This window comes from Oryctolagus cuniculus, chromosome 20 (genome assembly GCF_051225735.1).
Source record: "Oryctolagus cuniculus isolate XC-2025 breed Fujian yellow rabbit chromosome 20, ASM5122573v1, whole genome shotgun sequence".
NCBI lineage: Eukaryota > Metazoa > Chordata > Mammalia > Lagomorpha > Leporidae > Oryctolagus > Oryctolagus cuniculus.
In genome coordinates, this window is record NC_142886.1 from 17,301,591 (window position 1) to 17,325,940 (window position 24,350).

General features: G+C 38.1%; 1 protein-coding gene across 26 annotated transcripts in view; it reads left to right on the forward strand.

Moving 5' to 3' along the window:
* The window catches only part of GPHN (gephyrin), a 568,860-nt gene that overhangs the window by 474,376 nt on the left and 70,134 nt on the right, over nt 1-24,350 (forward strand). For all 26 annotated transcript variants that reach the window (XM_051826366.3, XM_070065114.2, XM_070065116.2 and 23 more), the window contains 4 exons: nt 3,315-3,370; nt 12,397-12,516; nt 13,989-14,047; nt 15,777-15,930. In XM_051826366.3, the coding sequence (XP_051682326.1) occupies nt 3,315-3,370; nt 12,397-12,516; nt 13,989-14,047; nt 15,777-15,930 (389 nt within the window). The remainder of the gene's footprint in view (nt 1-3,314; nt 3,371-12,396; nt 12,517-13,988; nt 14,048-15,776; nt 15,931-24,350) is intronic.

Here is a 24,350-nt window from a genome sequence, read left to right on the forward strand (position 1 = left end):
CCTCAGGTCCTGTAATGGTGTACTCTCATAAAACCATGTTCCTTCCCTTTAGTGTGGTTTTAAAAAACTGTGTGTGTGTGTGTTTTCATTAATTTGATTTCTCTTATTAGTAAGTATCTTCCTCCCTATGTCAGTGACTTTAGTTTATTGACATCCATGGAAGAAATACATTAAGTACATTATACCTCACAAATCAATGGTATACACATATCTATATAACATATACAATACATACAAGCATATATATATATATATATTTGATAGGCAGAGTGGACAGTGAGAGAGAGAGAGAAAGGTCTTCCTTTGCCGTTGGTTCACCCTCCAATGGCCGCCGCAGCCGGCATGCTACAGCTGGCGCACCACACTGATCCAAAAGCAGGAGCCAGGTGCTTCTCCTGGTCTCCCATGGAGTGCAGGGCCCAAGGACTTGGGCCATCCTCCACTGCACTCCCTGGCCACAGCAGAGAGCTGGCCTGGAAGAGGGGCAACCGGGACAGAATCCGACGCCCCGACCGGGACTAGAACCCGGTGTGCCGGCGCCACAGGCAGAGGATTAGCCTATTGAGCTGCGGCGCCGGCATAAGCATATATTTTTAAAAACTGAGTTTCCTGAAACAATGGTCATCCTTACCATACATGTGAAATATACTTTCTATCCTTTTTCATTAGAAAATTCCTTATAAAATGTTTTTATATCCCCTTCCCATTTATGATTCAGAGTTTGTAAGCCTTACAACAGATGAACACTGCATTAGAATAGAACAATGTCCAGTTTTACTCTGTTTGGTTCTCAGCTTCTAGTGTTATACTTAGGGTTTATAAGACACTAAATAGAAGTTTACTGAATGAATAAAATGAATGAAAAGTTCTAACAGGTATTATTTTTAAGTATTATTATGATCCTTATTCTTATCAGAAAAAAAAAAAAAAACCTGAAAATTGGAGAGGTTTAGTAATTCTGCTGAAAGCCCTGAGACTGATAATAGGCAGAACAAGGATTCAGATTCAGCTGCTTTACTTTAAAACCACGCACATTTCCCCTGTGCAGGAAACAAAAAGAGAAAATACTTTGGTTTCTTTAAGAGGTTCAAAGTGCTTATTATTTGTATAGATGATGAATCAGTAAAAATCAGTTTCTTCATATTTGAGATGCAGTTAATACAGAATCTGAAAAATCACTGATACATTAATTTTCTATCATAGGAAAAATTTTAAAAATTGGAAAAATAAGTGGAAGGAGTAGATGAAACAAGATCAGAAAAATGTTAATAACTGTGTCTGTTTTAAATCTTTCATTAAAAAAGAAATAACCTATGAAAGTGGCATAAAAACACATTGAAGGAAAACTCTTTAATCTTTATATATGAATACTAAAATAATAGGATTTAAAAACACAAAAGTTCAGAAGATTATTTAATGAGATAATATTTATAAAGTACAAGATAGAATATCCAGTGATAGAAGAGACTCAATATTAATTTTGTCCTTTCCACATCAGGTTAACCAAAACTATCTGTGCAAAAAAACTGATTCATTAAAACAGTGCTCGAGTTTGGGGGTTTTTTAGATTTATTTGTTTGAAAGGCAGACATACAAAGGGGGAGAGAGAGAGAGAGAGAGAGAGAGAGAGTGAGTCTTCCGTCCACTGGTTCACACCCTAAATGGCCTCAACAGCCAGGGCTGGGCCAGACCAAAGCCAAGAGCCAGGAGATTCTTTTGGGTCTCCCATATGAGTGGCAGGGGTCAAGGACTGAGCCATCTTCTGCTTCTTTCCCAAGCACCATTAGCTGGGAGCTCGATCAGAAATAGAGCAGCTGGGACTCAAACTGGTGCCCTTATGGGATGCCAGCACTGCAGGTGACAGCTTAACCTTCCACGCTACAGTTCCAGCCCCTACAACAGTTTTTTACAGAAACCTTTTGAAAAAAAAATTGCTTTGTAGTTGTATAAAGAGACAATTTCATGTATCCTTTTTAAAAGGGAAACTGGTTTTGTTATTTATCAATGTGATGGTAGACATAATTAGAATATTCATGTATAGTATTATTTTTTCAGTATATTCCTGCCTAAAACCTTGCTGCTTGTAGATATCATACAGTAATTGGTTATGACCATGAAACTCATTTGATAGGCAGTGCCTTGTCCACAATGTTGGTCTGGAAGCTATGTTCAATCTCCAGAATGGCCATTACTATACTGCTTAAAGAGGGGAAAAAACATAAATTATAAGAAGTTTTATCCCTCTAAATTCTAAAACTTTTTTTCTATCAATTTTAAGATAAATAGACGGGGCTGGCACTGTGGCCTAGCAGGTAGAGCTTCCCCTTGCAGTGCCAGCATCCCATATGGGTGCCTGTTGGAGACCCAGCTGCTCCACTTCCAGTCCAGCTCTCTGCTGTGGCCTGGGAGAGCCGTAGAGGATGGCCCAGTTGCTTGGGCCCCTGCACCTGCGTGGGAGACCTGGAGGAGGCTCCTTCTGATCGGCTCAGCTCCGGCCATTGCAGTCATTTGAGGAGTGAACTGGTGGATGGAGGATACCGGATACCTCTCTTGATTTCTCTCTCTCTCTCTCTCTCTCCCTCTCTCTGCCCCTGCCTCTCTGTGGCTCTGCCTTTCAAAATAAATTTTTAAAAATATAAATAGCCAGTTGCAAATGTGATATAGTTATACCTATGTATTTTTTTCAGAAATAGAATTTTGACCTGTTATTTTAAAAAAACACTGTACTGGGAACTAAGAGACCAGGGGCTACATCTTAGCTCTGTTTGAGGTTCTTAACCTTTTCTGCCTGCATTCCTTCATTCTGTAACTCATTTCCTTCAACTGTCAAATGAAGAAAGGAATATACGTTCTTCCTACCTCACTGGATTATTACAAAGACCAGACTGGGAGATAAATAAGGAAATAATATGAAATTAATTAAATTTTTGTGTAAAAATGGAAAGCCTCAGATTTAGTGATATAAACCTAGATATATTATTCTACACACAAGTCACACATACATACATGAATAAGGTAATATTTACTTAGGAGGACAGATTTAAACAACTTCCTATTAGAAAAGCCCAAGCTTAGGAATTGTGGGGTGACAGGAAGGCCATGTTCTTGAAAGGGTGCTTTTACTGGTACTTGGGAGTTATGAATACCAAGAATCAAACCAGTTGTAACAAAACACAAAGCCATCGTGTAGTCTAAGAGATCAGAAAAATATCCCACTTTTATTTGATTCAAATTTTAGAGTTCCAATACTAGATTCTTGTTCCTTGCTGTAGGTCCATACTGATGTTTGTTCTTGGCTCTGTTCCATCTCACAGCTGCTGATGGCCCAGGAGACCGTTTCATCATTGGGGAATCCCAAGCTGGTGAACAGGTGAGATTCACAGGCTTGAAAAACACTAAAGATTTCTTTTTCCTGGACTCTGGTCATCTAATTCTAAACTTCTCCTATCAGTGTAGTAGAAATCTTATAGAAGGATTAGTCAAAAGTTATCAAAGAAATGAAAGAATGGTTCCCATGAGGACCAAAAGAATCATTTCTTCAAGAATCCACAACTATTAAAATATGGTATAAAGTTGTTGGTATAGCTCAAAGATATGCCCTACAAGCACTTCCCAGCTCTGTGTTTGGGTGATTCTCTCTTCCCATAAAAAGTAAATGGAGGCCGGCGCCGTGGCTCACTAGGCTAATCCTCTGCCTTGCGGCGCTGGCACACCGGGTTCTAGTCCCGGTCGGGGTGCTGGATTCTGTCCCGGTTGCCCCTCTTCCAGGCCAGCTCTCTGCTGTGGCCCGGGAGTGCAGTGGAGGATCGCCCAAGTGCCCACCCAAGTGGGCTCCTGCACCCACATGGGAGACCAGGATAAGCACCTGGCTCCTGCACCCACATGGGAGACCAGGATAAGCACCTGGCTCCTGCCTTCGGATCAGCGCCAGCCGCAGTGGCCATTGGGGGTGAACCAACAGTAAAGGAAGACCTTTTTCACTGTCTCTCTCTCTCACTGTCCACTCTGCCTGTCAAAAAAAAAAAAAAAAAAAAGAAAAAGTAAATGGATAAACATAATAAAATAAAAGCTGATGTTCTGATAGAACTACATGGATCTCCTCAATGCTTGGATGCTGAAACGAAGGAGCTAGTATTACCACAAGTGGCACCATCCTTCTAGCTATTTCCTTAATCCCTTTCTATGTCAGTGCACATACAAGTATATGATACGTGAAGGAAGAAAAGTTTGAGACATATCTTTTGCCAAGACTACCATCTTTTTGAAAAAAAGAATTTGTTTGTTTTTTGCCACTTTTATGTTTAGATAGTGTTTTTGAGTGCTTGGTAGCAGCAGTTGGGTATCCCACTTCAGGAAGAGGAAACTAAGCCTGGCACTGCAGTGATAAGATCCCTGTTCGTGCTCCACACAGGCTGGCTCTAGTCTCCAGGACCTTTTTCCTTTTTCCTGACAAAAAGAAGAACTAGGCTTCATTCTTTTTTATGAATGACTCACCTCATAATTAATTCAACTTCTTGATCCCCATTTCCATAAGACACAGGCAACTAAAGCATCTGTTTTTGTGACAAAGTCATTTTATAACAAAGTCACAAAATAATAACTGTTCAAGGAGTACTTGTCCGATCTTCTATGAGTCTATCTAGCATTTCTTACCTATACCTACTGTATATGCCAGCTGCTAGATTCTGGAGATATAGATTGAATTAAGGCATAGTTATGCTCTTACATAGTTTACATCAAATGGAAAAATATCTAAGTATAATATATTAGATTTTATGCTAATGGTATCAGTCAAAAGAGAGAAGTTAGGCATTTCAGCATGGTGAAGTTAGGGAAATGACATTGTAGCTGGACCTAAGAGTGTTTTGCAAAAGCACAAATGAGAAATGGACATTCTAGACAGAAAGAACATTGTGAGACCCAGAGATGTTTTTAAAAATTACTTGGAATACTTAGAGAACTACAAATAGTTTGTGGCAGCCACAGCGTGGTATATGTAGGGATAAAGAACAGATTGTTGAGGATCTTATGGACCTCTAAAATCTTACTTAAGAGCACTAACTGTATTAGCTACAAGCACACAAAGAAATGTAAAGTTAAACTGGAAGTTGCTAACTTCTTATAAATCCTTAGAAAAGTTCAATAGTGAAAAGATCAAAATGAGGTTGGCGCCATGGCTCACTAGGCTAATCCTCCGCCTTGCGGCGCCGGCACACCGGGTTCTAGTCCCGGTCAGGGCACCGGATTCTGTCCCGGTTGCGCCTCTTCCAGGCCAGCTCTCTGCTGTGGCCAGGGAGTGCAGTGGAGGATGGCCCAGGTGCTTGGGCCCTGCACCCCATGGGAGACCAGGAGAAGTACCTGGCTCCTGCCTTCGGATCAGCGCGGTGTGCTGGCCGCAGTGCGCCGGCTGCGGCGGCCATTGGAGGGTGAACCAACGGCAAAAGGAAGACCTTTCTCTCTGTCTCTCTCTCTCTCACTGTCCACTCTGCCTGTCAAAAATAAAATAAAATAAATCAAAATGATACAAGGTTTTTTTCCCTTCACACAATCTGTAATGGCCTTTATCTGTGTCTTATGTGTCACATATACTTTATAGCACTTTCAGAATCCTGCAAGAGCCAAACTGCCACTTTCTGAAAGAACACACATTCAAGCATTGGGTACCCATGGAGGAAGTGATTTACTATGTGGTTTCTTGGAATACTAAAATACTTGACATTAAATGTTACTGATAAGCACAGGACATTCTGAGTCAATGTTAGGTAATTAATTATTAAGTGATATCATTGGAAGAACTCAAAACTAACTCAATACTTCCATTAAGGAAAACTTAAAATTGGAACTTTTTTTACTCTATATTTAGCATATAGCATATGTCGGTAAACATTAAAAGGAGAGAATAACTACTAATCTTAACAGTCTAAGGGAAGTACCTCACAAATTGCTACGATATACTGTTTCACTTGATTCAGATCAGTCGCAGTTTATATGTGTACTTTACATAGATATATAAATGTTTCTATATTGGTAAGAATCCTTCACCTACTGTTTAGAATTGCTGATCTTTGGGAAGAGCCATGTTATTTTTAATACCCACACAGATAACACATTTTAAAATGGTCTAAACAAAAAGCAAAACAAAACAAAACAAGAATCCAACTGCAATAAAACTTGAAGTAAATTTACAGAATACCAAGATATATTGAACCTGTGTAAATTAATACAGGATTCTAGGGTAACACAGTTCAGTTTAAGAAGGAGTGCTCCAGGGGCCAGGGTTGTGATGCAGTGGGTTAGGCTGTCACTTGTAACACCAGCATCTCATATTGGAGTGTGAATTCAAGTCTCAAATTCTCAACTTTGGATTCAGCTCCCTGCTAATGCATCTGGGAAGGCAGCAGAAGCTGCCCATATGCTTGGACCCCTGTCACCCACATAGAAGACCCAGATGGGGTTCCTGGTTCCTGGCCCACACCCATACATTATGGCCATTTAGGAAGTGAAGCAGAGGATGGAAGATTCATATTCATACACTCTCTCTCTTTCTCTCTCTCTCTCATTTTCTTTCTCTTTTTTCTTCCTATCTCCATCTCCCTTTGTCACTCTACCTCTCAAATAAATAAAATAAATCTTAAAAAGAAGAGGAAGAAGCAACTGCCTTGAAATTCACTTTGGGATTAACTTTCCACTTTAGTCAAAAGGCATTTTCACCAAAAGAAGAGTCTCTTTAGACTTACATTAAATGCTGCTGTTCAGTATGCTCAAAGGCTAGTTTTGACATTAGTACATCTATAAAAACACATATATTGGGGCCAACACTGTAGCATATCTGGTAAAGCTGCCACCTGAGGCTCCAGCATCCCATCCCATATAGGTGCCATTTGGAGTCCTGGCTGCTCCACTTCCAATCCAATTTAAATATACACACACACACACACATACACACAACTCTGCCTTTCAAATAAATAAATCTTTTTTTAAAAAAACATAAAACTTTAAATGTTTTTCATTAAAAATCACTGTAGTACAAAATGATCATGTTGAGTGGATTAAGAGATGGCCCACATTATAAGTACTATCAGAGATTGAAAATTATATATATTTTTTAAACTTAAGGTGAACCAGTTTCAGGTAATTCATATGTGCAGATTTAGGAACATAGTGATACATTCCACTGTACCCTCCTTCTGGCCCATGCGCCCACCCTTCCTCCTCCTTCCTCTTATTGCCTCTCTTAATTTTTACAATGGTCTACTTTCAGTTTACTTTATACTCATAAGATAAACAGTTCAACAAATAGTAAGACGAAAAAAACCACCATTCCTCAAAAGTCAAGACAAGGGCTATAAACAATCATTGAATCTCAAAATGTGAATTTCACTTCTGTACATTACATTTTAGGTACTCTATTAGTTACTACAGATCAAGGAAAATATGTATTTGTCTTTCGGAGACTGGCTTATTTCAGTAAGTATAATGGTTTCCAGTTGCATCCATTTTGTTGCCAACAACAGGGTTTCATTTTTTTTTTTACCACTGTGTATTCCATAGTGTATATAGACCATAATTTCTTCATCCAGTCCTCAGTTGATGGACATCTGGGTTGATTCCATATCTTAGCTATTGTGAATTGAGCTATAGTAAACACGGGGGTACAGATCACCCTTTCATATGCTGATTTCATTTCAGTTGGGTAAATTCCCAGCACCAGGATGGCTGGGTCGTATGGTAGGTCTATATTCAGATTCCTGAGGTAGCTCCAAACTGCCTTCCACAGTGGCTGTGGCAGTTTACATTCCCACCAAGAGTGGATTAGGGTACTTTTTCCCCACATCCTTGTCAGCATTTACTCTGTCTTCATTTCTGTATGAGAGCTATTCTAACAAGAGAGGTGAAACCTCATTGTGGTTTGATTTGCATTTCCCTGATGGCTAGTGATCCTGAGCAATTTTTCATATGTCCATTGGCCATTTGTATTTCCTCTCTTGAAAAATGCTTGATCAAATCTTTTGCCCATTTCGTAACTGGATTGTTTGGTTTTTTGTTGAATTTCTTGAGCTCTTTATAGATTTAGATATTAATCCTTTATCAGGTGCATAGTTCACAAGTATTTTCTCCCACTCTGTCAGTTGCCTCTTCACTTTGTTGAGCATTTCTTTGCAATGCAGAAGCTTCTCAGCTTGATGTCATCCTGTTTGTCAATTTTGATGTTTATTGACTGTGCCTCTGGAGTCTTTTCCAGAAGTCTTTGCCTATGCCAATGTCTTGCAGAATTTCCCTAATGTTCTCTATTAATTCGATGACATCAGTTCATAGATTTAGTTTCTTGATCCATTCTGAGCAGATTTTTGTGTAAGGTGTAAGGTAGGGGTGTTGTTTCATACTTCTGCATGTGTCGATCCAGTTTTCCCAGCACCATTTGTTGAAGAGACTCTTCTTACACCAGGGATTGATTTTAGCTCCTTTGTCAAAGATAAGTTAGTTGTAGGTGCATAGATAGATTTCTGGAGTTTCTATTCTGTTCCACTGGTGTACACATTTTTTTTTTTTGCTTGTACCAGGCCATTTGGATTATAACTGCCCCATAGTATGTCTTGAAAAACAGGTATTGTGACGCCTCCAGCTTTGTTTATGTTGTTTCAGATTGTTTTAGCTATTCAGGATCTCTTCTGAATGTTAGTATCGTTTTTTCTAGATCTGAGAAGAATATCATTGGTATTTTGATTGGGATTACATTGAATCTGTAAATTGCTTTTTGTAGTGTGAATATTTTTTTTTTTTTGGACAGGCAGAGTGGACAGTGAGAGAGAGAGACAGAGAGAAAGGTCTTCCTTTGCCGCTGGTTCACCCCCGATGGCCGCCGTGGCCGGCGCACCGCGCCAATCCAATGGCAGGAGCCAGGTACTTATCCAGGTCTCCCATGGGGTGCAGGGCCCAAGGACTTGGGCCATCCTCCACTGCACTCCCTGGCCACAGCAGAGAGCTGGCCTGGAAGAGGGGCAACTGGGACAGAATCCGGCACCCCGGCCGGAACCAGAACTCGGTGTGCCGGCGCCGCAAGGCAGGGGATTAGCCTAGTGAGCCGCGGCACCGGCCAGTGTGAACATTTTGATTATATTAATTCTTCCAATCCTTGAACATGGAAGGTATTTCCATTTTTTTAATGTGGCTTCTTCTATTTTTTCTTTAGTGTTTTGTAATTTTCTTCATAGAGATCTTTGATATGCTTGGTTAAATTTATCTCAAGGTATTTAAATTTTTGTACCTATTGTGAATGGGATTGATTTTAGAAGTTCTTTCTTAGCCATGCATTGTCTGTGTATACCAAGGCTATTGATCTTTGTGTGTTGATTTTATATCCTCCCACTTCTGATAGTCTCTTAGTGGAGTATTTTGTTTACCCTATATGTAAAATCATGTCATCTGCAAATAGAGATAGTTTAACTTCCTCCTTTCCAATTTGTGTCACTGTGATTTATTTTTCTTGCCTAATGTTATGGCTAAAACTGCCAGGACTATATTTAATAGCAGTGGTGAGAGTCGGCATCCCTGTCTGGTTACGGATCTTACTTGGAATGTTTCCAGCTTTTCACCATTCAATGAGATGCTATGGGTTTGTTGCCTTGATTATGTAAAGGAATGTTCCTTCTATATCAAATTTGCTTAAGGTTTTCATCATGAAAGGATGCTGTATTTTATTAAATATTTTCTTTGCATCTATTGAAATAACCATGTGGTTTTTATTATTCAGCTTGTTAATGTGATGTATCACGTTGCTTGATTTGCAAATGTTGAACCCTCCCTACCTACCAGGGATAAATCCCACTTGGTCTGGGTGATTGGTTTCTGATATGTTATTGGATTTGATTAGCTAGTATTTTGTTGAGGACTTTTACATCTATGTTCATCAGGGATATTGGTCTATAGTTCTCTTTCTCTGTTGTATCTTTTTCTAGCTTAGGAACTAAGGTGATGCTGGCTACATAGAATGCATTTGGGAGGATTCACTCCCATTCAATTGTTTTGAATAGCCTCCGGTAAATGCAGCTGGGAGGCAGCATATGATGGCCTAAGTATTTGGGTTCCTTTCACCTACCTGAGATACCCAAATGGAGTTCTTGTCTCCTGACTTAATTTTGGCTCAGCTCTGGCTGTTGCAGGCATTTGAGGAATGAACCAGCAGATGGAAGATATTACTCTCTTTCTCTTTCCTTCCCCCTCCTCCTCCCTCATACCCCCCCCTCCATCTGCCTCCCTGTCATGATCACTTTGTCTTCTAAATAAATGAATTTTTTTAAAAAGAGGTAAGATTAATATAGAGAACTTTTCCAAGATATGGACAAAGGTAAAGGAAACTAACAAATGACTGTGAAGTACCCAGCTGCCAACAGTGAGGTTCCATTACCACCTTTCAGTCTGGAAAAAGCAGAGAGAAAATAATACTTGAAACTTACGAGATTCATAGCAAGGGGAGAGGTGAGCCAACAGGAGCTGTGAAGATGCCCTAGTCATCACCAAGGCACAGCTAAGCAGGAAAATAGCATGGGAAATGAAAACCCCTGTTTTCTCTCCCTGTCCCCTTCCACCAACATACAGTACCTGCTTTAAGGTCCTGGTTTCTGGCCGTGGCACCCAGCCCAGCCTCAACCATTGCAGGGATTTAGGGAGTGAACCAGCAGATGGAAACTGTCTCTCTCTTTCTGCCTCTCAAATATTTGAAAAAAGGAACGAAACAAAACAGCCACAGAGGTCAGCCTTCTGAACCACAGTGCTAGTTAGAAAATGATGAGGTGATCTGGAAAGGCAAACAGCAAACACAACACATCTCTGCTTTTTTTCACAATATATAATGTCCTTCACACTGTACCTGGTATCAGAGGTAGATTCAATAGTAGTTACTGTTTTTGTTTGTGGGAACAATAATTATGGAGAAAAATTTTAAGGCTTTTCTAGTAAACAAATTTCCAGTTTTACCTGGATTATACTTCCAATGGTGGAATATTTTTCCTTTGCCATTCCCTAAAGGAAATGTATGTGTGTGTGCATGTGTGTGTGTGTGTTTGTCTGTTTTACTTATTTATTTTAGGTGGTAAAAAATAAGATTAAATATACTGTTGTAAACTTTTTTATTATTTATTTATTTGAAAGTTAGAGTTACACAGAGAGAGAGAGACAGAGACAGAGACAGAGACAGAGACAGGTCTTCCTTCCTCTGGTTCACTCCCCAATTGGCCACAATGGCACAGCTGCGCCTATCTGAAGCCAGGAGCCAGGAGCTTCCTCTGGTCTCCCATGCAGGTGCAGGGGCCCAAGGATGTAGGCCATCTTCTTCTACTGCTTTCCCAGGCCATAGCAGAGAGCTGGATTGGAAGTGGAGCAGCCAAGTCTTGAACCATATGGGATGCAGGTGCTTCAGGCCAGGGCGTTAAACCACTGCACCACAGCACCAGCCCCTACTATAAACATTTTTAAGCATAAAGCTCAGTAAAGGTAAGAATATACACATTGTAGTAACCTAATATGTTAAATATTTATGAGGCAGACATCTTTGGAAAATATCTTTTACACTAGGGAATTAATAGTGCCTCAGGATTTTCTTTTGGGGGACGTCGAAGCTTCCTTTTTCTAATTCTAACCTAATTCCCCTAACAAATAACTCTCCTGAGGTTAGATCAAACCTATTAGATGACAGATGATTCTTACAGAAACATGCTTTTCCCCGTGCTGGGAGAGGTTAGCAGGGTAGGACTTGTATCATTTATCATCCATATATGAGTTCAGACAATAAAATTCTTGTTCTTCATTTTCAAAAATAATAACCCAAATCAGTAGAAACATTAAAATCATTTTTAAGTTCTTAATTATATTTGTTAGATTTTTTTATTAATTGATAAATGAATTAATGTTTTAGAAAGATTTTCAAAGATTTTTCTGGCTTGCCTTTATTCAAACAAAAAGTTTAGTTTATATATAGTACATTTCTGATATCCCAGAACTTCAGTAAATTACCAAGGTATAGACTTTCCATAAGTTTCAGTCATAATATCATATGGCCTAGTTTTTTTAATTAACTCACGTTCTATATATTAAGACACTTCACATTATTAGAGTAATTGTGGCAAATGTCAGGGGCATTTCTTCAAAAAGGGTAACAGCACACCAGGAAAACACATCTAATAGTCATTATCTTCAAGTACATGTAAAGCCAGCTTCACTCAAGTTAAAGTCTCTTTGGTATGAGTGCATGTGTTTGTCAGTAGCTTTTATTACATTGACCCAAAATGAGTAACTCTTAAAGACTTTTATGGTTGTTTCTAAAGATGTTCTGTCCCCTGCAGACTTTTCCTTTGCAACAGCCAAGTAAATCAACTGTTTCTTTCATGTTTGCTTTTCCAGCCAACTCAAACGGTAATGCCAGGGCAAGTCATGCGAGTTACAACAGGTGCTCCAATCCCCTGCGGTGCTGATGCAGTAGTACAAGTGGAAGATACGGAACTTATCAGGGAATCAGATGATGTACGTCATTACCAGGTCTAATGGTGCCATTGTTCCTGTGGCAGTATTATAACTCATTCCCATTCTGTGTAATGTTAATGAAATTAATCCATTGTTTTTGATTATGTTGAGATCTTTCAGTGCAAGGCAATAAATAAAAATTTGCCTTAGGCTTGAAAATGTTTTGTTATAGGTGGAGTTTTTATGATCATTGCTGTCATGATTGCAGAATTTGAGCCATGTTTGACCCAAGAAGTTTTACATGCAAACAAGGAAGAAAAGTCCTGTAAAACAGAAGACAGATATTAATTGTTGATATAACTAGTAGCTAAGAAATTTGTCACTAAGAAGAACTTCTAATAATGTAAAGGAATTTATGATATCAGAATTTAATAGAGAATAATTTAACAGAGAACACAGGATAGTTCTTGAATATTAGACTAAACCAAACATGTGAATCAAATGACCCTTTCACTTCTGTGTTGCTGCGATTCAGGGAAAACCTGTGCTACCAAATGACAGCCTGGAAATATTACACATGTGGCTTTTGACTTCCATTCCCTCAAATAAAGAACTCTAGGATCTAAGGTTCTAAGTAGTTTTTATCTCACTGAAACTAGTGACAATCATTGAAACCCAAGTATCAGCCACTAATAAAAGTTATAGGTTCAACTGAGGTTTTAATGGATGGCTGTCTTGTTTTGTGAAGAACTTTAAAAATGTTTATTTTAAAAGTTGAGGTTAAAAGTAAATATATTAACCTGGATGTAGATAACGCAAATCTGCCAGGCTGAGAAACAGCTGCATTTTTTGATCTGGAGGTTTTCTTTTTAATCACCTTCCCACATGTAGAGCTTATAAAATTTAATGCATGGCATACAGATCATGTTGCCTGCTATTAAAACTGTCCAAGCAGATTTACTGGCATCAGGAAAGCCAGAAATACAGAACACATGGATCCACAAACTCTGCCAGATGACAAGACACAGTTCCAGTGTCATAATATTATTCACAGCCCATAAATACAAAACTGATGATCACCATTAATTTACAGAAGTATACTACCAGGCAAACTATAAGTTGTTCATAAAAATTTTTCAGGAATTTGGGGACTGTGCCATGGTATTGAACCCATGATTCATGAGGACAGAAGAGAAGAGATTACCACCATACATATTCATTTGGTTTGAATGGATGAATGGATAGATAGATTCCTTGAGAATGCTACCAATAAAATAAATCAATATTTGAATGGGTCCATTTTTAAGAAGAATAAAAATTAGAGAAAATATTTATTTATGTATTCATTGTCATCAAATATTTTTTAGGATCCTATGTTAGAAATTCATAGTATTTCCAAAAGGTTTAGCAAATGGTTTTTTGTTTCTCTACATTTTTATATGTTCTGGGCCTTTCTGATTAGATAAATTCTACTAATCAGAAATCCTGTAAGGTTGTTATGTTTGAAATTACATGACTTGCTATTATTATAGGGCACTGAGGAACTTGAAGTACGAATTCTGGTGCAAGCTCGGCCAGGCCAAGATATCAGGTGAGTTCATAACATATATAATGTACAGCCAACTTTTGTTTCTACATAGTCATGAACTAAGGAGACATTAGCTATTATAAATCTATAGCTATCAGTCAACCCTTAGCTTATAGGGATTTGACAAGAAAGAAAATGAATTTTCTAAATTCTGAATCCCAGTTCTGCCCTGCCTACTTTTTAATGACAATCATAAAGACAAGTGAAATAGTTTAAAATATCATAGAAGGAGGAAAAATGATAAGCCTATGTAATCTATGGTTAATTGTAACCTTGGATAATCCAGAATTATACAACTCCACCCCTAGGTTAACTAGAATTTGGTATTAACACAAATAATCTCAAAATTGGGTAGGTATGTAATTAGCTGATAGCACATTCTTTGCTGACTACCAACAATAATGGAATAATCTGTTTTTCCTTATACACAAAAATGAGGCTACTGTCCTACCATAAACAGTGTGTATATTTTGTTTTTCTTATGATAGACTATTACATCCCCTCATAATTAAGCTACACTTCTCCCACCCTATAGCAGCAGGCCAAGGTGAGTATACATCTGTGGCCATAGAGCAACACCAACTTAAGTAATCCAAACTGAAATTACTTCTATGACTATAACCTAATTAGTACTGTTCCTCTTGCCAGAAAGCTAACCAGTTAAAGACTTCATTTAGTGCTACTAAATATTTTTATACAAACTCTGGCCTCATATCAAAGTTTGCAGTTGGGGTATATGGATGTATGTGTGTGTGCGTGTGTTTGGGAGACAGACAGACAGAGATACAGAGCTCCCAACCACAGGTCTACTACCCCAAATGCCCACAACAACCCCCAAGTAGGGCTGAAGTGAGAGTTGGGAAACTCAATCCAGGTCCCCTACATGAGTGGTAGGAACCTAATTACTTAAGATATAACTTCTGCCTCCCAGGGTCTGCATTAGCAGAAAGCTAGTGCCAGATAATGAACTCAGGTAATCCAACATGTGATGCAGGTGTGTTAACCAACATCTTAACCACTGGGCTAAATACCTACCTCACAGTTCACTGTAATATAATAAAAGCTATTTGTAAAATAGTTTTCAAATATGAAGTAACATATTCCTGTTTAGCAATAATATACACAAATTCTGCTTCTGTCTTCTCTTGTGTGATTTTGCTTTTAAATTAAAAAATCCATAGAGTTGGGGCAGGCATTTTGACCTAGCAGGTTAAGCCAGTGTTTGGGATGCCCACATCCTATTTCAGGATGTCATTTGAGTCCTGGCTACTCCATTTCCAATTCAGCTTCCTATTAACACATCCTGGGGACAGCAGATAATGGACCGAATGCATGGGCCCCTGACACAGCATGGGAGATCCAGATGGAGTCTCAAGCTCCTGGCATTCACCTGGCCCAGCTCTGGCTGTTGTGGGCCTTTGGGGAGTGAACCAACAGATGACAGGTTTCTCTCTCTCTCCTCTCTCTCCTATTCTCATTCCCTCTCCCTTTCCCTCTCTCTTTCTCTCACTCTCACTCTTGCTCTCTCTGTTGTCCTGCCTTTCAAGTAGAAATAAACATTTTTTAAATGCATAGTTTTTACATTCCCTTCATTTTATTATTTTGTTCTTGCTTCATCTTTTGACTTTTTTCTCCCCTTGAGTGTCTTCCTTCTCTGACACTAAAGTTTCCGTCTGAGTTGAGAAAATATTATTCTTAGTCATACTGCTAATGGTTCTGCTTTGACTTTCAGACCCATCGGCCATGACATTAAAAGAGGGGAATGCGTTTTGGCCAAAGGAACCCACATGGGCCCCTCAGAGATTGGTCTTCTGGCAACTGTAGGTGTCACAGAGGTTGAAGTTAATAAGTTTCCAGTGGTTGCAGTCATGTCTACAGGGAATGAGGTAAAACAAACAAACAAACAAAATGTGGGAGGGAAGGGCTTTCAGAAAAAGGTATTTCTGGCATCTGTTCTGTGTTGAAAATAGAACATGTAGATTATAGATTTTATCAGTTTGTCCACATTGCTGTGACAGAGATATTTCCAATAAGTTGGCCTCAGGATAGTTCAAGTACAGAAGATGAAAAGAACCAGAAATTATATATTAAGAAATGTTCATTTCATTGATTAGAATGAAGTGTTACAACCTTTCTACACACTCAATATGCATAAAACAAAGAATATTAGCTGACAGCTATAGCTATTAAACTGTGTGTATTAGCTTTTCATTACAAGGATACCTGGTGAAGGCTATTTTATTTAAAAAGTGCAGAGTAGCTGCTGGACTTCTTTCTTCTGTTCCTCCTGTCCATTTTGTAAGACTTAGGTGTTCTCTCCTCAAAGAGCCTGCATTTTCTGCACTCCTGTCCCCTTGAACTAGGAGTAGGCCTGTATTCATTCTCTATGGCAGCTGTAACAGGTTACCACAAATTTAGTGCCTTAGAACACAAATTTATTCACTGATATTTCTGGAGGTCAGAGGTCTGAAATGAGTCTGATGGGACTACAATCAAGGTTTTATCTGGGCTAGTTTCTTTTAGAAACCAGGTACAAGATCTAGGGTCCTCAATGATGATGACTTTCCTGATGGTAGAGTCCTGAGGTGGCAGAAAGATGGCACACTGCCAGAGACAGAAACTGCATATATCTGTCTGTATCTGTGGTCTCTGTCCCTCTCCTTATAAAGCAGGGGTGGGGAACCTTTTTTCTGACAAGTATCATTGAAATATTTATAACATCATTCCGTGCCATACAAAATTATCAGCTTAAAAATTAGCCTGCTATGGATTTATTGACTTTCAGGTCCTGCCTGCAGGGCCAAACCAAATGATTTCAAGGGCTTTCTAAGGCCCAAGGGTGGGACATTCCCCACCCTTGTTATAAAGTCACCACAGTTTGGCCGGTGCCACGGCTCAATAGGCTAATCCTCCGCCTGCGGCGCCAGCACACCGGGTTCTAGTCCTGTTGGGGCACCGGATTCTGTCCCGGTTGCCCCTCTTCCAGGCCAGCTCTCTGCTGTGGCCCGGGAGTGCAGTGGAGGATGGCCCAGGTGCTTGGGCCCTGCACCCGCATGGGAGACCAGGAGAAGCACCTGGCTCCTGCCTTCGGATCAGCATGCTGCGCCTTTCTCTCTGTCTCTCTTTCTCACTATCCACTCTGCCTGTCAAAAAATAAAAAATAAAAAAATAAAGTCATCACAGTTCAATCATGGAACTCTGACCCTAATTACCTTATCTAATCCAATCAATTTCCAGATACCCTATCTCTGAACACCATAGACTGAATAAGTTTCCCTATCCTCTTAATCCAATTAACATAAAATCTGGGAGATTGAATTTCTGCATCAATAGGGTTGGGGTGACATCATATTCAAATCATAGCACTATGCAAACTCTGTATTTAGTTTATTAGGACAATGAATTATGCCCTTTGTTCTGCTGAAATGTTGGGCAACCTCTGGGAAATAAATCAATGAATCAAGATACTGTGGCTAGCCCTTCTTGTTAAAAGTCCCATATGATCTTTAATCACCACGAGGGGTTTGACAATCAAGGTTTTGTCCTCTAAAGTTAAAAACCTTTGTAGTAGTATCCTATTCAAAATAGGTCACAATTTCATTGCAGGCATGTTTTTAAAAAGGGAATTTGGTCAGTCCTTGAGAATTGTTAAAAAATCTTGTTTCCTGTTATACTTACGTTATACAAAATTTTTTCTAGATGTTAAAATGCCAAACTGGGAATACAGAAAAATTAATCAGCTGTAAATTTAGAGCCATATAAGCAGAATCAGAAACTATTGAAATTTTTAAGAATAATTCCTTTAGACCTTCCTATTAAAGAAAAGATCACAGAACTTTATTGTTTTCTTCAATCTCTAACTTTCTTTTGAAAAGAAGTCCTTTGTTACCATTATTTTTAATTTATTGAAGTCTTTGACATAGAAAATTTCAAGGGTCTGTCTATGACACTTGGTTTTTTGGGTTTTTTTGTTTTTTTGTTTTTTTTTTTGACTAGGGTAAAAGAGTAGCATATTTTGTTTTGTTCATGAACAGCTAAATTAGCATTCCAGATTTGCTTACTTCTCAGTATAAGTGCATTAGTCATCCCCAAAAACTACTGATTGGCCCAAAACAACATTTCCAACTTGATCTATACATTGATGATTGCAATATCCTTATGATCAACTGATATTCTCCTTAACATCAGAAAGAAAAATCTATTAAACTGATTCCATGAACCATCCTTACTTGTGATTTTACTTATATGCTTTGTGTATCTGATTGAGCTTATGGGTAAGCCAAATAAAATTAGCACATTCATAAATAGCCATTTAATAGGGAACTTTGTGTAAGCCATATTGCTTATATTCTCTCTAATGTTTTTATAGGGTTTGATATTCTGTTATTCCCTAAAGTATATTCATAGTATTTTTAAGCTACCTTTTACACTATTGAAACCATTCACTGGCAATAGGGAAAGGTGATGGGGTAAGAGTAGAGATGGTACTTATATCATGGCATCTAAGAAAGAATTTGGAGTCTTAGTTCCCTGCCAGGCAGTATATTTGAAATTAATGGTAAAAGAATTAAACAAAACATAGTATCTTCCCTGAAGGCTTGAGATCCTCAGATACCTAGAAACCAATAGGAATTTTGAGAATGGGCCAAAAGACCTGTTATCTATTAATGTGGCAAAGGTATAATTAAGCCATTCACAGTTCAAACTCCCCTTAAGTGTTAGTTTTTATGTATCTTGATATGTTTCACATATATCTACTTTGTAAAAATTTTGTATATACTGTTTGAGAAAGAGAGAAGCAGGGAGACTGGGAGGAAGAGGGGTGGGGGAGAGAGAGAGAGAGAGAGAGAGAGAGAGAGAGAGAGAGAGAGAGAGAAAAGACTCCTACTCTGGTTCATTCTCCTAATGTCCACAACAGCCAGGGCTGGGACAGACCCACACCAGGAGCCAAGAAGAGACTATATCTCCACATATATCTGCCTCTTTTTCCTAGCCTTTCTATTTCCCAGTTTGATTTTCTACTTTTAAATGGTATCATCTCTATTTCATATGAAAACTGTTCATCCTCCTGAAACTTTAAATAGTGACCTCCATGACTTAGACTGGACATCAGTCAACCAACTGCCATTATCTTCAGAAGTCTGCCTTGTATGTTTATTATCTAGTTACTCAAACTACTAGCTATAATTATTTCTTCTCTAGGTGCTGGAATCTCTGCTAGTCTTGAAGATATTGTTTCAGGCACCTTTAGCCATGTTCTGTCACTCATATACACCCATTCATATATCCTGTATCTTCTATATCTTTGTTTTCTCTCTAATGGTTTCTCCTTGTACATCCAAATTTACAAAAATTACCAGTAGAATAAGAAAAGCTATACCTAAACACCCTGTTATCTCCTTGAGTTGCTACATTATTCCCCTCTTAGTCACTATTAAATTTGTTGAAAGAGAGATCTGTACCTGTTGCCTTTCCTTGCTCACTATCCACTTTCCCTTAAAACTCCCCACTCTAATTAGTGCTTCATTACTACACAAACTGCTTTCTGACATTTATTAATAACCTTCCAATCTCCACATCCCCCTTTGACGTTCATCCTCCTTAACCTGTACCAGTCAACAGCAATGACATGCCTCACCTACAACCTTAAAACAGTCTCTCCTTGTCTTCTGTGACTATTCTATTACTTCTTTTCCCTTCTTTTGTTCCTTACCTTTCTCTTTCTCCTGTAGCCTATGTGGAATATCCCTCAAGATTTTGCCCTCTGCTCTGTCTTCAACACTTTCTAATCTCTCCCTTAGAGTTTTCTTCTCATGTCAAATATATAAAGTTGGTTTCTATATCTGTAGCCCTGACCTTGACCTGTTTTGTAAGATCAAACCTTCATTTGCATCTTTTTTGCAGGCTTCCACATAATATTCCACTACCTAATCTCCTTCACCATCTTTCCCTTACTGCCACCCAAACTATACCTTTTTCCTGACTTGCGTCTTTTTATAATGGCATTAGTATTCTCTGAAACTATTTTTACCAAGATCATCAATGACTTTTTTTGTTAAATTTTTATAATTGTGGTAAAATACATATGACATAAAATTTATCATCTTAACTATTTTAAATTTATTTTTATTTATTTCCACTTTATTTGAAAGGCAGATACAGACAAATAGAGATACATACATGGAAAGATCTTCCATCTTCTGTTTCACTCCCCAAATGCCTGCAACAACCAGGCCTGGCCCAACCCAAAACCAGGAACGTGATACTCAGTCCAGGTTTCTGATAAGAATGGCAGGGACCCAAGTTACTCCAATGGTGTGTATTAGCAGGAAACTGGATTGGAAGTACAGAAGCCAGGATTCAAACCAGGCACTCCTGTACAGAATGTGGGCATCTCAAGTGGCAGTTTAACTGCTGCACCAAATGCTTGCATGGATTTTAACTGTTTCTGAATTGACATTCAGTTAAGTTAAGTTCAGTGGTGTTGAATATACATTGTGCAGTTAATCTTCAGAACTCTTAACCTTGCAAAACTGAAACTCTGTATTTGTTAAACAACTCTTCCATTCTCCCTTCCCACCACCTTCTGGAAACCACATTCTATTTTCTGTCACTATGAATTTGACTACTCCAGGTACCTCATATAATATAACCATAAAGTATTTATATTTTTGTAATTGGTTTATTTCACTTAACAAAATATCCTCAAGGTTGATCTGTGTTGCAGGTTGTTTCAGAATTTTCTCTTTCTAAGGCTGAATAATATTCCATTGTATGTATGTATGTGTGGAAATTACATATTGGAGATCACACTTTGTGTATCCATTCACCTATTGAGGGATATTTGAGTTGCTTCTGCCTTTTGGCTATTGTGAGTAGTAATGCTATGAACATGGATGTTGAAAATATCTCTTCAAGACCAAATTTCTGCTTTCTTATGTATATTTAGCCTATTTTTATGTAAAGAAATTAGATTGCAGCAACAGGTTAGTGTGCAGGAAAACTAGAAAAATGTAAGCAAGCATGCATTCACATTGTTAGTTAAGTTCCAAGTACTATTTTAGTTGCTGGGGATACAATACTGAAAAAATACAACTATCTTTATCCTCATGAAACATGTTCTAGTGGAATGCAAAAAGAAAAAGAAACCACTGCTAACATACAGTGGTTATAGCATATAGTTATTTATATAACATATAGTTATTTATATGCCATTTAAATATCTATTTATTTGTAAATCTCAGACAGTACTGTTTTATGATCTGTGTTTTTTTACATAAGTAGCATATGACAAATATCTTTTTCAATAATCCATCTTACAGGTTTCTCACAATTAATTTAGTCAATTCGCTTCTGTTAAGTATTTGTTGACCATTTTTGACACTGATAGATGTTGTCATCATGAACCTATTTATTTGCATATTTTTATTAAATTCAAAGAATTGCTAGGTCAAAGGGTATTCCTTGTTTATCTTAAGATTTTGGATTATATGTTGCCTAATTGCCTCCAGAAATATTAGTGATTAGCCCTCCATTGCTTTAATACTGTAAAGTACCCGTTTTTCCATATTCTCACCAAAACTGTGTGAGTCACCTTTTCATCACATAATGAAATGCCTGAGGGAGGCTACTCTGTAAGGAAAAGAAGCTTGTTTGGGCTCGCAGTTCTGGAGGTTAACAGTCCAGGATCAAGCAGGCTTCACTGGTGCATCCTCTGGTGACGGTGTTCCCGATGGCAGTCCTGAGGCAGTGCAGAGTGTCGTGTGGCAAGAGAGAGCACACTTGTCTGTGTCTGTGTCTATCTTTTCTGATTGCTTTCCTTCTTCTGCTACAGCTACCACCTTAGTGACCTTATCTAATCACTCTCCAAAGATTCCCACCCTCTTAATACCTTATAATGAGGATTAAATGTCAACCCAAGAAGTCTTGGGATATACTCAAACCATGGCAAACACTGCACACTGTAACTGTTTTTTTTTAATCTCTGTGCCAGTAGACTCAGAGTGTTGGCCTACTTTTATTCTCATTCATTAATTCAGCCTTTCAGTGAATTTTTTAACATTTTCCAAATTTCGGGCCATTTTCATCATATGCCATCTAGCTAGACTCCATGTCTGTTCTCATCTCTTCTCATTGAAATTCAGTCACTTTCAAATCTTCGAATTCAGTTCGGATGTTTCTTCCTCACATGAGGCTTTCCATTGATACATTCACCACATTTATTCTCTCTATGTTCTGGATACCTATAGTAAGCTTCGTTTGGATCAGTCACATTGCATATATCATATACTGCTTTGGACTGTCACCACACATACATTTTTTAAACACCTTTTGTTATCATCATATATTCTGAAGCTAGAATAAAGGCAAAAAAAACAACTCATCATGCTTTAACTCAAACATGTTAACCCTTGATTTCTTTTGATGGTTATAGATTTATATTGGTTTGTTATTATGTAGCTGTCATACTGTAAATACCATTTTATGTCATCTGAAAATTTAACAGATATTAAAGCTGTCTTATCTCCTTAAATGTTTTATTAGCTGCCTAATCTATTGTACTTGTGGGCATCCTCATATCCACTTAAGAGTACACTGTAGTTTTAAAAAAAATACTGCCATAAGAGTCTTGTTGCCCAGTTGCTGTGTTTGAAAGGAGAATTAGGAGGAGTCAGGGTGGGGGAGTCTCTTAAGACAGGCTTCTTATGTCTTTTATCACCCACTCCTCATCCGTACCATCTTTTTTGAATTCAATAAGTTCTATTTTGTTCATTCCTATTGACCCTCCATCTTGCATCCCTTATCTCAGCTCTCCACTTTTTTTTCCCCAGTGCTCAAGGAATTGACAGTAAATTAACTAGAATGTGCTCTCATTAATAGTGAGAGATTAATCTTTGCTTAGATATCTTATTTTATTATAAGAATACTTGAAAATGATCTTTAAAAATATTTTCACCCTTATACTAAAAATAGCAGCATGTACTCATGTAGTACTTCCCTTCTAGGGATTTAACAGGGCCTAATATTATATCACTAGTCTTACTATACCCCCAAGGTCTGTAGGTGTCAAGTGATATTCATTTTTATATCATAGTGATAAATATTCTATCTGTACTGCCTAGGAGGAAATAGATTAACTGCCTGGGGGCTTTCAGACTAAGGAATTAAGGTGTAGTAGGTATCAAAATGCTAACAATAAGCAATAAGCCAGTGGTAGGAAGAGCCTCAAAGTCTGCCTTTTAAAACTCCTTGTCTGTCCCTCAACATTTTCCCTTAAAGGCAATTGAGAAGAGATTCCCCTGCTTTATTCTTAAATCTAAGAACTCGATCTTGGACTTAATATTCTATAGATATTTATAGATTATCTGTCATCAGCAAAGCACAGGTAATTTAAGAATTATTAAAAGGATGGAAAATGTTAATATGGAAAAAGCTTATAATCTATCTCTTATAATGTAATATCTGTAGCTACCACTAAAAAGTTATGAAATACACTCACAAACACTAGAATAAAAGTTGAATAAAAGTTGAATTCTTTTAAAAGTTCAGTAGTCCACAGGAAGGCAACAAAAACAGATGCAAAAAAAGAGGGAATATTATCAAATGAAAGACATAAACCCTAACACATCAATAATTACATTAAATATAAATGGTCTACTTTATTTGTAATAGCCAAAAACAGGAAATAGCAATAAAAAAGCACAATTGCTTCTACTACATGCAGCAACCTGGATGGAAGTCAAGGGCATTGTGCTAAAAATCTGTTAAAGGATTACTATACAGGATATATAAGGATCTCAGAAAACTCAACAACAGCAAAACAAACAATCCAGTTAAATAATGGGCTAAGGATATGAACAGGCATTTTTCAAAGGATCAAATTCAGATGGCCAATACACATGAAAAGATGTTCAGGATCTCTAGCCATCAGGGACATGCAAATCAAAACCACAATGAGGAATGACTGTCATCCAAAAATCAAAAGAGAACAAATGCTGGTGAGGATGTGGACAAAAGGCATCCTAAAACACTGTCGGTGGGAATGTGAACTAGTACATTCCCACAGACTGGAGATTCCTCAGGAATCTGAAAATAGATCTACCACATTACCCAGCCATTCCACTTCTGGGAATTTACCCAAATGAAATGAAATCAGCATATGAAAGAATTATCTATACCCCATATTTATAGCAGCTCAGTTCACAATAGCTAAAGTTTGGAACTAACCCAGATGTCCATTAGCTGGTGACTGGATAAAGAAAATGTGGTATATGTACATAATGGAATACCACTCAGTCATAAAAAA